This window comes from Sceloporus occidentalis, unplaced genomic scaffold (genome assembly GCF_023333645.1).
Source record: "Sceloporus occidentalis isolate IW3139 unplaced genomic scaffold, rSceOcc1.0.p SCAF_7, whole genome shotgun sequence".
NCBI lineage: Eukaryota > Metazoa > Chordata > Lepidosauria > Squamata > Phrynosomatidae > Sceloporus > Sceloporus occidentalis.
The window spans coordinates 91,044,893-91,062,823 of NW_028316987.1; the positions used below are offsets into that span (position 1 = coordinate 91,044,893).

Consider the following 17,931-nt stretch of genomic DNA (forward strand, 5'->3'; position numbering starts at 1 on the left):
AAATGAATCAAATTACTTCTCACTAAAGTGTGGGCTTGAATTTACATCAATAACTTTCTCAGTGCAGAATAGCTTCCTAACACTTACAAATTCAAACTGTCAAAATAAAAGATCACTTGACAGCTCTCGCAATCCACATTTTTCAATGGGAGATGGGGGAAAAAGCTGTACCAGCTGTTTCAAAAACTGGGAAATGGTTGAGACAGCTTATCAACCCAATTATAATTCCCATTTCTCTACAAACTAGATATACATGGGGGGGGGGGGGTGCTAGCATGTTGAAAGCCAATATAGGGAAGATATGGAGCCTAGCTCACTGAAAAATCATTGGCATTACTGTTTGCACGCAACCATAAATCCAAATACCAAAAATTCTGATTTAATGTTCAATAGCAGCATACTTGTACGTGTTGTTTTTTTCTGTCAGTGGCAAATGGCTAAATTCAATGTATGGTTTTTTTATGGTCACTGTGGAGGGAGAAATTTACCACTTCCTTCATGCAATGATACCCACACTATCGAGACTTGTCTCTTGTATCCAGGGGACCCTGGACATGACCATTTAGTGACCAGTGAAGACTCGGAGGGGGCAATATAGCAGTGTCCTGTTGGACACAAAACAACAGCTCCAGAAAATGCCTTTGTCACTATGTGTGTCCAACTACAACTGTGAAAAGCTAGTTGGTGCTGCGTGCCTTCAAGTGTTTCTGACTTATGGGGACCCTTAAGCGAACCTATCATGACGTTTTCTTGACAAGGTTTGTTAGAAGGGAGCTTGCTTTTGCCTTCCTGAGGTTGAGAGACTGTGATTTGACCAAGCTCAGTGAGTTTCCATGGCTGAGCAGGGATTTGAATCCTGGTCTCCAGGGCCATAGATGCTCAAACAACTATACCATGTTGGCTCTCATGAGAGGCTGGGGAGACTTTTCAGTACCACCTGAGAACTTTGAGGGCCACAACCTTTCCCTCACAGAACCCTTGGGGGAAAGGCAATTTGTGTGCCCCTCTGGGGCCTTTTCACCACATTTTGGAGGGTCTGGGTCATTTCAGACCCGGGATATACCTTTTTTACCAACAGGAAATACCCCCAGATGTCACTGTTTACCACCTTTTTTAATGGCCTAGGGGCCAAAAAATCATGACAAAATCACAAAAAAATCATGACAAAAATGCTTCCCATGCCCCCGGGGTAACACAACTTGGCCAAGACTTTATCACAGGAGCCCTGGTGGCACAGTGGTTAAACGCCTGTACTGCAGCCACTCACTCACAAACCATAAGGTTGTGAGTTCAATATCAGCCAGGGGCTCAGGCTCGACTCAGACTTTCATCCTTCTGGATTTGGGCATAACCTGAAGCTTTTCTTTGTGGGTTGCAATCCTGGATTATTACTTGTAAACACAACAACTCTGTTTATGCTGAGGAGCCATCAAATACTCACCTTGCATAAAACAGTCTTGTGCTGTGATAGCTTATATACATTTCCCTACATTTAAACACACAGATGTCTCAGGCATCTTGCAGCATATGCCATGACAAAGTTATTCTGGGTTTTCTGATGTTTCTATGTGTGGTGGGATGTTGAAATCTAGTGACAAGCCAATTTACTCAGCTTCCCGGCCACGTGTCTATGACTCTAAGGGTGTGACAGGCTGTGGTATGTTGTCTTTACAATCCAAGCTGAGCTAGCCTTATTGAGGCAATGGATTCTGCCCCAATATTTTATTTCTCAACCCTGGCATGGTGACTGAGACGCAGATCATAGAATGACAGCACACTGGTGGTGCCTTCAAGCCACAATCTATGAATCTATGAGTTGGAAATGACATGAAGACACATGACACACACTCAATAATAATAATAATAATAATAATAATAATTCACAGATATAATTGGTGGGAGTATGTGTTAGAGCCTGCTCAGTAACTTAATTCTAGGAAAGCTTATGCTACCAACATATTTCTCTCAGTCTCAGAGGTACTACAATGATGATTCCCAAACTTTGGTCCACCAGGTGTTTTAGATTTCAACTCCCAACAAATCTGGTTAACAGTCAAAAATACGGGGAGTTAAGTGCAAAACATCTCGAGGACCAAAGTTTGGGAACCACTGTTCTATAAGATCCCTTTGCATTCTTTTCCTTGATTTAGAATATCAAACTTCCTACCTGATTCCATGAGCCAGCTTTTGAAATGTTGCTGGGCACTGTCAAAATAGAGAATGCCTATCTTTTCATTCCAGAGCGTTAGAAACATGAATGGAAATAAGAGAGACCATCAGGAAAATGAATGTGGTTCTCTATTCCAAATCTGTGGATTTTCTGAGCTTCTATGAACTATTGGCACTCAGACAGCTGGTTAATCCAACACATGAACAGAGCCTCCAATGGACACCAGCTTTATCTAAACACAACATAAATGGAACACATTATGCTCTTATTTATGGTATCAAAGCACACGGATAGGGAAGTCATTAGCTTTGAACACAAAGGCCCCTTCTGGGATATCGACAATGGATTTCCAGTCAAAGCATCATTAGGGATTCAGGAGCTTGCTTGAAAGGCGAGCCTAGACGCTTGTGCCGCCGTTTTGATATTTAGATGATCTCACACAGCTAAGTGATTCTGGAAGAAGATGAAGCAAAAGAAGAAGAAAAAAGGCAGGCGATCTTAATTTATACTGCAGTCATTGCCCACTGTATATAAACTGATAAACCTCTGCAGATTAAAAAGAATTTTTTTTTAAATTAGCAGCACCTTTAAGACTGGTTCTTATGTTAATTTTTTTAAAAAGCTCCTGTTACAAGAATATTTGAAAGAGATCTATTGTATTCATGGAATGTCCAAAGATGGGGACAAGACAATTAACTTGGTTCATACAACAGTTTCAAATGCATTCTCAGTATGGCAGAATGCAGTCTTTCAAATGACTTGTCTCAAGTCATACAGAATACATAGGTCATGACTAGCAATTTGCTTGTGCCTGGAAATGGGCCAGTAGCCAGTGAAGCTATTGTAAGAAGGGTGTTATGTGCTCCCAGGCAACAAAATTCTGGACTAGGTGAGATTTCAAAACATTTCCAGAGGCAGCCTCATGTAGAGCATGTTTCAGCACTTCCAACGGAGTATGATTAACACATCGGTTCCTGACATCACCAAGGAAAAGGTGCGGCTGGTGCCTTCACCTTAACTGTACAGTCGGCCCTCAACATTTGAGGCCTTGACTTTGACATATCTGATTATTCACTAGGAATCTCTAGGTCCTTCAGTGGGACTCTATGGCCAGCTTTCACCAGAAGTTGCACTGGAGAGAGAAAACCTCTCTAGGAATCTCTAGGTCCTCTAGCACAATTCTATGGTCAACATCCAGTGGATGTTGACCATAAACATGTGCTGGAGGACCTAGATATTCCTAGAGGTGTACTCTTGGGTTAAAAAATAGTGATTTTTTTGGTTTGTGTTTTTTTCGCCACTTTCATTGAGGTCCTGTGTCCCTAATCGCAGCAAATGTGGAGGACCCACTGCACAAGCACATCCTGGTCACCACTGAAATCTGGGCATCCAGGTTCAGAGCTGAATCTAAGCATATACCCAAATTGCAAACCTTAGATTTTAAGGGGTGTGTGCGTAACCCCTCCCAGAACAAGTTAATTCTTTATTCTGTAATTACTTTATGACTGTCCAGGGTTACTTCTAACATCATTGTCTTTCAGATCTTTATGGTAATCAATGTTGATATGAAAGACTTGTATCACCCCATATCATTAAGGGGTAACATGTTTAAATATTTGAAGAGATGTCATATTAAAGATGGAGTGAGCTTGTTTTCTGCTGCTCCAGAGACACGGAGCAAATATTTTGAACTACAGGAAAAGAGATCCACTTAAACATTAGGAAGAACTTTCTGACTGTAAAAGCTGTTCAACAGTGGAACAGGCTGCCTCGGAGGGTGGTGGAGTCTCCTCCTTTGGAGGTTTTTAAACTGAGGATGGGTGGCCATCTGTTGGGAGGGTTTTGATGGTGTCCTCCTGTTTAGCAGAATGGGGTTGGACTGGATGGGTCTTGAAATCTCTTCCTACTCTATGATTCTACCTCACCCAGCCTTTGAAAATTTAGGCCGAGGAACATGATTTGCATTTTTCTGGATTCTATTACATTCTATCCCATTCCCACAGCTGTACAAATATGAGGTATATGCTTTATAACCTGAGGCCAATATAGACGGAGAGAATAAGAGGCAGTTTCTCCTGGTTTTATTCCCCTCTTGCACTGCCACCCCCATTCCTTGTGTATCTTGCCTTTAGATTGTAAGCCTGAAAGCAAGGAACTGTCTAATTACAAATTTGTAAACTGCTCTGTCAGAAGAGCGGGGTATAAATACTCTGAATGAATGAATGATACCACTCTGTACTGCAACCTATAGAAGTGGGTGCATATCCAGAAAAGCTCATGCTAAAATGGAAACCAATTAGTCTTAAAAATGCTACTACATTCCTTTTTCCTCTCCACCTCCCTTCCTCCTTTTAAAAGTGCTCCCAGTGAGGCTTTTAAAGTAAAGTCTGACAAAGTTAGAGCTGTAACTAATCCATTTCTAGCTGGTTCCAGATTAGACAGGTTGACTAAGAAATCTCTCCACACTGTTGTGTAAGGAAGAATTATATATCAGACAATCAGCCACCGTCAGTACTGGCCATGAACCATGAACAGCATAGCTTAGAAATGTCACTCTCTTGGACCACAACTCCCAAAATCCCAGTGGTATCATGACCATAGGGAACATCCTGAATGAGAGACTCTGGGAATAATAGCCCCAAAACATTATTTTTCATGCTCTCATTGACACATAAACCTTCTTCCTTCACTGTACTAGGAAGGAAAAGCAAAGCCTGGAAAAGTTGTTTGTTAATGAAGATTAGAACTCTCAAGTCCTTGGGGAGGGGCAGGGAGGGAGTCTGGATGTTTGCGTCCATAAAAGTAACTGTTCCAAACTCTAGAAAAAATAATACACCTTTGAGAGAGTGCTTTCTCCTTCTTTCCCATACAATGTTTTCTCTCTGACATACCCTGAAAGCACAAAAGATACAAGAAAAATTCACCTGCAATTTGAACCGAGCCATCTTCTCCCAAAAGAATGTTTCCAGCTTTCACATCCCTGGAAAGAAAAGACAAATAAGAAAATGGTCAGCTGTAAGTCTTAATTATGGATTCTTCCTTTGTGTTAGACTCCAGCTGTTGCTGTTGCCATTGTTGTTGTTGTGTGCCTTCAAATCATTTCTGACTTATAGCAACTCTAAGGCAAACCTATCATGGGATTTTTTTTTTTTTTTTTTTTTGCAAGATTCGTTCAGAGGGGCTTTTCCTTTGCCTTCCTTTGAGGCTGAGAGAGTATGACTTGTCCAAGGTCACCAAGCAGGTTTCCATGGCCAAACAGGGATTTGAATCCTGGTATTCAGAGTCGTAGTCTAGAGCTCAAATAACTACATCACACTGCCTCTCCTGCTATGCTGGCAGCTTCTCTTTCTATCTGCTCCACAATATCAATGTGGCTGCAGTAGAATCGCTTGAGTCTCTGCAGGAAAATTATTTTCCTTACATGGCCCAGCTAAGAAGAGGAAAGCACATCTGCCTCTCTGTTGGAATCCCACACTGCATCAGAACCTTAAATGCAAAGCCAACTTTTCCTTGACACTTTTTGCATGCCTCTTTAGTGGAGCTTGAAAAAATTACTTTATGGGACTTCTGCTTCCATAATCTCCCAGGCAGCATGATCTTTGCTGATTACTATGGCTGGGAAAATCTAGGATGCCAAAAAGTGACTTCTCTAAACAGGGACTTTCAGTCCCACACCCTTCTCTTACTGAGGACATGTTAAGTGCATGAAGCTGAAGGCAACCACAATCTCTTCCCCTATTTACTCTTGCCTCTCCTTACTTATTCTTCCCCCATGCCAGATGTGAGATTTTAAGCTCTTTAAAGCAAGGGTCTTCCCTACCACGGACAAGGATGGTACTACAGAAATATGTTATTGCCCTATCATCAACAGTTCATCTATCACCTTTACAAATAATTAGTTTTCATATAACTTTTAAACATCTGCACCAATTATCTCTGATCTGATGTCCCACCAATCTTTTGAACATACATGCATATGATCTCTTGTGGCGTGTAATATTAGGTTGGGGATGGCTGCAGTTGCAGTCTAACATCTGAAGAGCAACAGATCAGTGAAGGCTGATCAGTGTGATGCTCCTAAATTAAATCATGCTCCTAAATTAAATCTGGAGTTTTGGACTAAAATATTACCAGTGTAAAGATGAAATGCATCTAGACATCTTTTTCTGCCTACTAATACTAGGGAAGACATTGAAGATCTGAACACATATCTGGAGGCAGTTTGGGGATGGAGGAGGCAGAACTCAGAAAATAATTCCCATTGTTGTTGTGTGCCTTCAAGTCATTTCTAATTTATGATGACCCGAAGGCAAATCTATAATGGGGTTTTCTTGGCAAGAAGGTTTCCTATTGCCCAAAGATGATGGCACCAGAGGTGGTACCAGAGGTCTCTGACAGTGAAGGCTAAATCTCTCACAAAACTACAATTCCCAGGATTCCAGAGCATTGAACCATGGCAGTTACAGTGGTGCCCAACTGGATTATTTCTGCAATGCAGATGCAGCCTTGGAGAGATAACAATCCATCTAGCTCAGTGTGCTTCTCTAGAGACATGCTATTATTTCTGTGGTCTGACATTGTTTGGGGTTTTTTTTTGCAAACTTGGATACTAAGCAGATGCATGTCTCGTCTTCCACCCTGAACTGACAGATACATTTAAGACCAAAGGGAGGCCAAAAGAGCTTTCAAAACTTACAACAAATCTACTTGTTTACACATTAGATGAAGCAAGTCACACTCAAATGGGCTTTTTAAAAAGCATCAGTTTGCACAATATTACACAGAAGGAAACTGCACTGTATCCCTTGTCTGCTGGCCATCTATTCACTTCCACCAAGTGCCAAAGAGTAGCAAAAGCTTTTGTCCAGAGAATAATGGCTCTATTTGTTTTCATTTTGTTTCATAACTGAAATGGGGAGGGTGAGCTTGATTCCACTCCAGAAATGAAAGGGAATTTCCACTGTATGCTTCAAAACTCTTTAGGCAGCATACGATCCGACCCAAAGAACCATCAGGATGTGGCTGCCTACTACAGATTTCAGATGTTTCAGATGAAGACAGTCATCTTTAATAAATAAGTAAATTTAATTATAAAATAAACCCTTAATACCTTGCGATTTGTTCCTCACCAATTAATGCTGACCAGTCTTTCCCTACCACTCTAAGGTTGCAGTACTTCACTAGTATATCAGAAAATGAGACTATAAAACAGTTACTTCATAGAAGTTCAAGAACATCCATTCCACAGTATGTCCGACTAGATTTTTAATATAAAAAAGAATGTCACTGAATCTGAAAAATGGCTCCTCTCATCCAAAGCAAATGCCATCCCTTCAAAAAGGCATCGCTTTAGAGAATTCTCCTTCCAGAATGAGCAATAAATTATGCTTATTATCTGGAACCATCACATCATGGATAACCTATATAGCGTGAAGACGCTGTGATGGGGGCTAAGTTTTATTCAACATTATCTGAAGGCAAGGAATCATGTTTCCCTCTGGATTCTGTTGAGAATGAAGTTCCCAGCATCCTTAAACAGAAGGCAAAAGTTAGGAATGCTGAGAATGATAGTCCAAGAACATCTGGAGGTCATCATGATTCTCACCCCTGCCTTAGGACAAGGGGGACTTCACGGAGGAATGCCATTTTGATAAGCAACATCATTTTTCTTCCAGTATGTCGCTTCAACCTTATGATGAACTAGACTGGAGTTGTGCAATCCACTTTTGATATATATTATGTGAAGATAGGGAGAAATCCACACCATATCCTGCAATTTACTGCTACTTATACTCCACTAGTGCGTATGGATTCCATCACTGAAGTAAAACAGATTCCTGTGGTTAAACACCAAGCTTTTTAGAGCCTCACAACTTTTCACTTAAACCTTTTGGGGTGGAAAAGCCAAAACATTGACCAGAAGTCATTGGAGCCAAGCATCTGCCAAGCCCATGCTATCCCACCCCAGATCTTAACCTGGCTTGGTCTCCAGGCTGGTGTGGGGACAGGTGGGTGCTTCAATGCCCGCCCTCAATCATGCCATGGACTCGCTACCGCTGCTAACCCCTTATCTTCCTCCACCATCGCCGCTACTGAGAAGTCGTAGTCATGTCTAATAAGGAAACAGGGCACCTGGCTGCACTCATGTGTCCAGGGGCACCCTTTCCACATCAGATGCAGCAATGGAGGTCCTTCCAGTAGTGGTGATGGCAGAGGAAGATAAGGGGTGTGCAGGGCTGTCTGATCTCCCAGAGGTTGCTATGGAGTTTCCAAGAAGCTCCCCAGCAAACAGTTGGTCATTTTGACCCATGCTAAGACCCCGTTGCACCTGGATTGGACTGGGACTGCCAGACTGGCATCCAGTCTGTCCAATCCCAGTCCAGAGGTATGGTCCGAACAGCATGACTTGAGGTCAGGGGAGGGGATTGGTCTTTGGGCCTGTGTGGACAGCCCCATTCCTATGGCTTGCATTTTGAATGGCCGAGTTCTTCCTATCTCTCATTGCTCATCCTCTGATTCTTCCCTGAAAATGATAATACGCCATCCTATCATGCTGTTCTGAGGGAGTACTGTGGGGGTGGGAGTGGAAATTATAGTTCAGACTGTCAGAGAGGAGCCTCAACATACCAGTCTGGTCCCCTCTTCGGAGAATGAAAATGCTTCTGCAAATGGAGAGATCAAATTTGGGCAGTTGGTAGGCCTTCATGTATGCATAGCCATGGGCTTGGGGCTTCAGCATAGCCTGGGAAGGGGGCTTTGCTTGCTAAAGGAGGAAGGGAGCATCAACCTCTATAGACACCAAAAAAATAATAGACACATACAGGCATCAGGCATGCCTTCTGTGCCTTTAACAAGATGCCATCTTTGTTGTTGTTGTGTGGCTCCAAGTCATTTCTGACTTATGGTAACCCTATCATAGGATTTTCTTGGCAACTTTCTTCAGAGGGCCTTTGCCATTGCCATCCTCTGAGGCTGAGAGAGTGTGACTTGCAAAAGGTCAGCCTGCTAGAGTGGGAAATCAAACCCTGATCTCCAGAGTCATAGTCCAATGCACAAACCCCTACACCACACTGACTCTCAAGGATGCTTTCATAAAGTAGAAATCTTTACTTTAATTTAGACATTTAACAGTTATGTGTGCGAGGATGCCATCATATTACATTTAAATGTCTTAACGAAAGGAAGGATGCCTACTTTTTGCACCCAACCCAGGGTAGGACAGGTTTCAGAATCTAGGGGGCTGCATCAGCCAACTAAAATATCCCGGAGAGCCAAAATGCTCTAAAGTGACCTCTGGGAATGTGCAAAACACTTTGTGCCTCCTCTGGGCCATTTCAGGCCAAGGAAAAGACTTTTCTTTCTTAGTCACATTTCCTGATTTTAGAAAAAGCCTCTCCTGGGACTAAAATTGTGAAAGTGCTGCCTCACCTCAGAGGGGGAGTGGATTCTTTTTTTAAAAAAAGATTCCTGGGGAACACTGGAGACCAGAAAAATAGTCCTAGGCGCTTCATGCAGCCCACTTTGCTGACCCTGATCTAATCTGATCAAGTACTGGACATTCTGAATAAATGTCTGCATTCATGTTGGGATGGAGATGGTCTGATAAACTGGAGCTGAACTCAAGACAAGCTGTTGGTGGGTGGGAAAAGCCATGAAGAAGGTCTCCAGCCTGTACAAGATTAGGCTGCTTCCTAAGCCCCTCACAGGCTTGCAACTTGGGCATGCTCCTGGATCCAGCAGTGTTACTCAACATGCAAAAGGCATCCAAAGCTTCCCCCACTTCGGAAGAGTTCCAGGACTTCCCCAGCTCCTGCCAAGAAATGATCTCACCGTGGTGTTATCCATGCCTCTGTTAACATTCAGGCTTGATTTGTGTGATGTATTACACATAGGCCTGCCTTTGGAAAGTCTTTGGGAAAGTTCAGCTGATTCACAACACTGCAGCTAGGAAGCTATCCAGGGGCATGGATAGGTATGAAGAACCTATAAAGAACTTAACCAGCTCCTGGTTTGTTTCCAACTGCAATTCAAAGGGATTGCTTTGACCTTTAAAGCCCTAAACCAGGGAAAGAAAATATGTGGCTCTGTAGATTTTGTTGGACAGCTAATGGCAAGGAATGATGGGAGACGGAAGTCCAGCAATGCATAGAGGGTTGCATGTTCCTCATTTTGGACTGAAGTACCATCCACCAAGAGAATTATCCAAGGCTCTCTCCTGGGTATCCACTAGGGATTAATTAGTGTCTTCCAGGAAAATGGCCTTTTCTATAGTTATGCTTCAGGCATGAAACTCAATTTCAATTTGCACCTTTCTTCTTTTCATTCAGACTTCAAGCAAAATCATTCTCTATCTGGTCTTCTGTTGTTGTGCTAAGTTTTATTTTGTCATCCAGCAGCCACTAATTGAGAACCAGAATCACGTAGTAGTTTGAGTGTTGGACTATGACTCTGAAGACTAGGGTTCAAATCCCCGCTTAGCCATGAAAACCCACTGGCTAACCATGGGCCAGTCACATTCTCCCTGCTTCAGAGGAAAGCAACCTCCTCTGAACAAATCTTGCCAAGGAAACCCTATGATAGGTACGTAATTCGGAAATGGCACACAATGACAACGACAATTCACTAATCATTTGACATCTGCTCGGATTTGAAAACTGGCTCCAGCAATTGTTTTCAGCTGGTGTGATTTATCTAAATGGGATGTTATCTCCTATTTTATCGGTTTGCTGATCTTATCACAAGCCGTTTTACACTTCTATTGTGACTGAAAGTTTTTGAAAAGTTACCTTAAATTCAGGATGGAGAAAGTATGGCCCTGAGATGGCATGCATCCCCCAGCCCCATTTTTGTACCCCTTTCCAAACTCTGAGGTGCAAGATAAAAAAGAAAGGAACTGCCTCTACAGCTTATGCACCTGAATACAGCCTTTCCTATTGTTATTTCAGCTTAACTGAGTAATGTGTGTTGTGTGCCTTCAAGTCATTTCCGACATATGGAGCCTAAGGCAAAACTATCATGGGGTTTTCTTGGCAAGATTTATTCAGAGGTTTGCCACTGCCTTCCCGTGAGGCTGAGAGATTGTGACTTGCCCAAGGTCACCCAGTGGGTTTCAAGGCCAAGCGGGAATTGATAGGGTCGCCCAAAGTTGGAAATGACTTGAAGGCACGCAATAACAATAGCATTCCACTTTAACTATCATGGTTCCACCCTATGAAGTCATGAAGTCTGTAGCTGGGAAAGAGTTACGTTGGACTACAACCCTGGAGACCAGAGTTCGAATTCCCCTTCAGCCATGGAAACCCACGGAGTGATCCTGGGTGAGTCACATTCTCTCAGCCTCAGAACAAACCCCTTCTTGACAAATCTTGCCAAGAAAATCCTGTAATAGATTTGTATTAGGATTGCTGTAACTCAACAATGACTTGAAGGCACACAACAACACTATTTAGCTTATTTAGCAGCTTTATCACTGCAAGCCAGCTCTTCATCATAACTGTAACCAAACCAGACTGCAATCAGCCACCTCTGCGCTAAAAATCCTATTAACCGTTTTGCACTCTGATCTGGGGAAAGCCAGCATTCAGAATACCAAAAGCACAACACAAGTGCAGAACGTACTTTTTTTAAAATGCTATTTATAGAGCAAAGATGTAATCTGTTCCATTACATTCTTAATGGCTGAGCAAGCAGCACCCTGGGGTCCCTGAACATTATTGCTAAAGTAAGAAAAGATCATTATGCTCCCCCAATTACAGTAAATCCGGATATCCATCCATCTTCCTATGCATTGTTTAAGCACTCAGCACACACACAGGCTGTCAATCAGGACTACAGTCATCGGCTCATAAAAGGTAATTTATATGAAGTGTAAGTAAACAATGCATCTCAATTTGGCCACTGGAAATAATGCCAAGAATCTCTGCCTCCCCACTTACTTTAGTTACCATCAATCCATCCATCCATTTATTACATTTTAAACCCAGTTTCTAGCCTTGTGTCTGACTCAGTCCCCATTCTTTTGCATTTTAGAGTGACTAGGGGATAGTATACACGATTAAAATACTCACCACTCTAGTCAAATAGAATGTGATTTGGCCACATATAATTTGCAGGAGTTTGGACTTTTCGTGGGATGGGGGCTGAAAAACTCCTTAAACTCTGCAGGAAAAGGCTTCACGGTTTTTACTGGAGTATCTGAGAAAACCCAAGATAAAGCTGCAGAGAGCAGGCTTGGATCTCAGGGGTTTGTGATCTTCAAAGGCACAAGCCCGGTCCATTTGATGTTTTGTTTGGTTTCATTTGGTTTTATGCTTCACATTTCTAGCCTCCTTTCCTCTTGATAATTTTTGTTTGTTGTGGTTGTGTGCCTTCAATTTTTGACTTATGGTGACCCTAAGGCAACCCTATCATCGGGGTTTCTTCAGAAAGGGGTCGCCATTGCCATCCTCTCAGGCTGAGGCTCAAAGTCATCCAATGGGTTTCTATGGCCGAGCTGGAATTTGAACCCTGGTCTCCAGAGTTACAGTCCAATGCTCAAACCACTACGCCACACTAAGACAAAGCAACAAAAAATAATTCATTCACTCACACACACACACACACAGTAAGAGTGTGCGACTGACTAACATTAAATTGCTGGAAAAAAGCTCAACGGTTTGTTCTCTGTCACACTGTCAGTTACAGCATGGTTGTCAATCAACAGCAGGTTTCAATTGATTCCTGGCTCTCATGGCCTTGGATAAAAAGCAAGAGGACAGCTGTTGTGGTGGTTGTTATGTGCCTTCAGGTCATGTCCGACACATGGTGATCCTAAGGCAGTGATGGTGAACCTATGGCACGCGTGCCAGAGGTGGCACTCAGTGCCTTCTCTGTGGGCACACATGCTATTGCCCTAGCACAGAGTTTGCCAGAGTTTCTTACTAGAAAGCCAGAGGGATGTGGCATAAGTGGGGTCTGGGTTGCAGTTTGGGCACTCGGTCTGTAAAAGGTTCACCATCAGTGTCCTATGGCAAACCTATCATGGAGTTTTCTTAGCAAGATTAGTTCAAAGGAGGTTTGCCATTGCAGAGAGTTGTTGCTATTTGCCCTCAAGTCATTTCCAATTTGGCGATCATATCATATGTGATTCCAAGATCATCCAGTGGGTTTTCATGGCCAAGGAGGGAATGAAACCCCAGTCTCCAGAGTCCAAATCCTTTACAAAAACCACTGCGCTGCACTGCCCTGGCTCTTGCAGAGGAGACATTGAGCCCCAAATGCTTATGTTATACTCTCTCTCATTTTTTTTCTCCTGGCCTGTCCGGTTCTCACTGGATTTCTCCTCTTACAATTCCCTTAAAGCAAAAACATTCCCAGTACTAGAAGGAAAATGAGGAGAAGGAGAAGAAGAATCACATAGGCAGCAGCAGTTGCTAACACACAAGAATGACAGCACTGGATGTCTCCATAGCAATCATGTGCAGAGCAATTTTTTTTGTCTTTAACAAAAACAGAAACCACAACATCTGTGAACAATCTGGTCAAAGTGTTACTCAGCATCCCAGAAATACAAAGCTGGTCTCCTACAGAACAGTTGGGTTATTATCCTATGCTTCCAGGGCCCTTCAAAAAACCCTGAGAGACAGAAAAGAGATTGCTGCTGACAACTTTCCAACTTGGTGCCGTTTGAGTTTGGAATTCCTGAAATGCAAGGAGAGAGACTAAAGGAAGGGCAAACATTTAGCCACAGATAAAACTATATCCCCCAAACACTACTATGCAGAGCTTGCTAGAGACAAAACAGAATTTTTAAAAAACTACCATAATTATAGAAAAATGTATGTTGGGAGGCAGGGCATATTATACTAGCAAAATCCAAAAGGGCTGCAGAGAAAAGTCAGGTTTTTTATAGTGGTCACAGTTTTCAGCTGGCGTGATCTGGGTTTTAATTTTCACTAAACCATGACATTTACTTGGTAATCTTGGATTAGTAATTTTGTGTCAGCCTGATCTACATCACAGGATCGGTTTATGAATGAAGTGGGGCAGGGAAGAGCTGTGTACGCTGTCTTGAGCTCAATGGAGGAAAAATAGGATATAAATGGAACAAATAAATAATGGTTTATTTTAACAATGTTTAATAGTTAAAGAGATTAGACAGTTAAACATGCTGTCTGAATTTAAAACAGTTTTAGAGACTTATCTCTTCTGGCAGGCCTACCAAGTTGATTTTAAACTATAAATTTTAAACTGGGATATTTTTATTTTATGCTGGATGATTTTGAGGTGTCCAGTGTTTCTGTGTCTTAGCTTAGTGAATTTAAATGTCTTAATGTGTTTTACTCTACGCTGTATCCTGCCTCGAGCCTTGGGGAGAGGCAGGTAAGAAATAATATAATATTTATGTATTTATTTAGTTATTGAATATTTAAAAAGTGTTTTCATCTAAGTTGCCTCTGGGTACCTTAGACCACTACTGAAAGAAATGCTGGTCTCAGAGAACAGATTCTGAAATGCTGGTATAGACATGGACTATATCTGCAAAGAAGAAGTAATGCAGTTTGACACTTTAACAGTCATGGCTCAATGCAATGGAATTCTGGGATTTTCAATTTGTTGTGGCACCAGAGCTCTCTGACAGAGAAAGCTAAGTATCTCACAAAACTACAGATCTCAGAATTACATAGCACTAAGCCATGGCAGTTAAAAGCAGTGTCAAACTGCATTATTTCTGCAGTGCAGATGCAACCATAGTGATCTTTTCTCTTCCATGGGATCACCACAGTATGACTGCTTTGCTAATTAAAACCAACTTCCAGTCCTGTACACCTTCAGTAAGTTCAGAAGCACCCTATGAGTAGTCCATCTTTACATAAAGTGCGTGCAACCACAATGTGTGCTTACAGACACAGGTCTCTTCCAGATACACATATGGGAGAGGTGGGACTGGCTTCCCGTGGCAGTCAGGCAGACAGCCAGGTGCATGGCAGAAGAATGTATGGAACAGTCTTATGAGAGATGTTGTTGTTGTAATGCCTTCAAGTAGTTTCCAACTTATGCCGACCCTAAGGCAAACCTATCACAGGGTTTTCTTGGCAAATTTCTTCAGAGTAGATTTTGCCATTGCCATCCTCTGAGGCAGAGGCTCAAAGTCACCCAGTTGGTTTCCATGACTGAACAGGAATTCGAAACCTGCTCTTCAGAGTCATAGTCCAACACTCCAACCACTACACCTAGCTGGCTCTCTATGAGATGAGGCATTTCTAAAGTGAAGGGAGTATTTGTAATGTAGAGACAATGGACATATTTGACAGAGACAACTGTTAGAATTTAGAATGTGAAAAATTGAATATTTTAGGTGTTGCTGGACTACAACTCCCAACACCCTTCACCACTGGCTATGCTGCCTAGGCTGGCTGGCAGCTACACTCCAATAGCATCTAGTGCAGAGGTAGGCAATTTTTGGAAGACTAGGGGAAACACACTGGCCCTCCAGGAGGCCGTAGAAGGCTGCATCCACAATGTAAATGCAAAAAATAATAATCACATTTTTGCCCTAAATCCCCCCCAAACTCCCTTTAGGAGACATGGAGGCATCTTCTGGGGCATTCCAGGTCCCCTAGAGGGCATTTTGATGCATTTTTGAGGGGGTGGGTTAAAAAAAGTTTGCAATTTTCATTTTGATCCCTGCATGATGCAGGAGAGCTCTAAAGATGGCAGAAAGCCCTCCGCACCTCCTAGACATCGTTTTTAGCAAACCTCTAGAGCAGTGTGCCATTTAAGAGATGTTTGGCTTCAGCTCCCAGAAGTCTCAGCCATGTTGGCCCATAGTCTGGGATTCTGGGAGCTGAGGTACAAAATCCCTTAAAGAGCACAATTTGTGGACCATTACCCTAGAGGGTCCTTGGAACCCATGGTCTACACTTTTCTCTCTCTTGATCTAGAACAGTGATTCCCAAACTTGGTCCTCCAGGGTTTTGGACTTCAACTCCCAGAAGCCACAGCTACCTTGGCGAACGGTCAGAAATTCTGGGATCTGAAATCCAAAACACTAGAAGGACCAAAGGTTGGAAACTACTGATCTATAGGGACACGCACCCCTGCTCTAACCTAAACCTTGGACCCATTACCTTTTTTGGACTAGCATTCCCAAAATCCCCAGACCACATATTTAGAAGGAGTTATTGCCCAAGAAAATAAGATTTCTTAGCTCTGCTTTAACCCACCACCAACAGAGACCAGACCATCAGTACTATGATTGTGGGAGACAAATAGCTTCCTCAGACCACCTCCTGACCAGTGCCAATATTGCCAGTCAGCATACATATCATTTCAAGACAGGATCTGTACATTTCACCCACATACAGTGACTTTAGAAAACTATTTTGGGGTCCCAATGAAAACTACTTTGGGGATGGGTCACCTTCTGGAACTGCAGAGCAAGTTAAGCCACTTTTGAAAAATAAATATTATTATTGCTTCCTTTCTAGGCTTGTCAAAATATTCAGTTACACAAGGGCAAACCATGATAGGCTTCCCAAGAGAAACTTAAACCCATTAAGCTGACCAGGATTGGCTTGGCAGAAAACATTTCCCCCTAAAGCACACCACCTGAAAGAGCTTAAATTTCAAACTCTTGATTGGTCACTTCCCAGGAGCTCTCTCCGTTTGCTTTGGTTACAGATTATGAGAGATCATTCATCAAGCAACCGGACACTTGATAATCTGCAACCAAAAGAATGCACCAGTCAAACTCTAAGAACTGGAAGGGGTGCAAAATATTTGACATATCAACCAACTCTTGTCCATCATGGCTGGCAATGATCTCCGTTCTCCTTCTCCTGGCCAGAGAACACATTCAATATCTTTCTAGCCTGTGAGCTTAACTGCCCTTTTGTGCAGGAAAAGCTCTGAAAGCAGTGGGAAAAGCTGCTGCAAATGTTAAGTATAGCAGCTCATCGCTCCACTAGGATGGGTCACCTGCAACATCTTATACTGGTATTTCTGAGACTGAAGCATCTTCTTATAGGATAGGGTCAGCAAAAAAATCTGTTAGAGCCACTGACAATAAAAGTTGAGGCGCTAGCTAGGTCTAGCTGTCACTCTTTGTCTATCACCCACTGTTCAATGTTCACTTTGGCCTTTTCATATCCCATGCTAAGCAAAGGATCTGGAGAGAAACCCAGTGAAGAAATACCTGTTCAGTCTTATGACCATCTATAACAACAACAGTCTAAGATACACAGATGAAACCATACTACCAGTGGAAAATATCAGAGACTTAGAACAATTACTTAGGAGTCAAGAAAGAAAGTGCAACGGCAGGTTTAATACTGAACATAAAGAAAAGAAAATGAATGACCACAGAGGATATAGACAAATTCAACCTAGATAATGAGGAAACTGAAAATAGTTAATGATTTCCCATACCTTGGATCAAACATTGATCAGAATGGAGACTGCAGTCAAGAAATAAATGAAGACTAGGAATGGAAAGAGCAGCCATGAAAAAACCTGGCAGATTAAGCCTGAACTCTCCCTGGAAGCCAAGATGATGAAACTGAGGTTGTCATGTTTTGGCCACATCATGAGAAAAGACAATAATGCTAAGGAAAATAGAAGGCACTAGAAAGGAAGGAAGACCATATGCCAGATGGCTGGACTCAATCAGAGAGGTTATGGGCCAAAATCTGCAGGACCTAAGCAGAGCAGTGGAAAACAGGGTGACTTGGAGATATCTCATCCACAGAGTAGCCATGAGTTCGAGTCAACCCAAATACAGT

At 42.4% G+C, this 17,931-nt stretch overlaps 1 protein-coding gene across 2 annotated transcripts in view; it reads right to left on the minus strand.

The window, feature by feature from the left end:
- Nucleotides 1-17,931, minus strand: part of OXSR1 (oxidative stress responsive kinase 1) — a 108,452-nt gene that overhangs the window by 34,267 nt on the left and 56,254 nt on the right. For both annotated transcript variants that reach the window (XM_089533667.1, XM_089533668.1), the window contains one exon: nucleotides 5,095-5,150. In XM_089533667.1, the coding sequence (XP_089389793.1) occupies nucleotides 5,095-5,150 (56 nt within the window). The remainder of the gene's footprint in view (nucleotides 1-5,094; nucleotides 5,151-17,931) is intronic.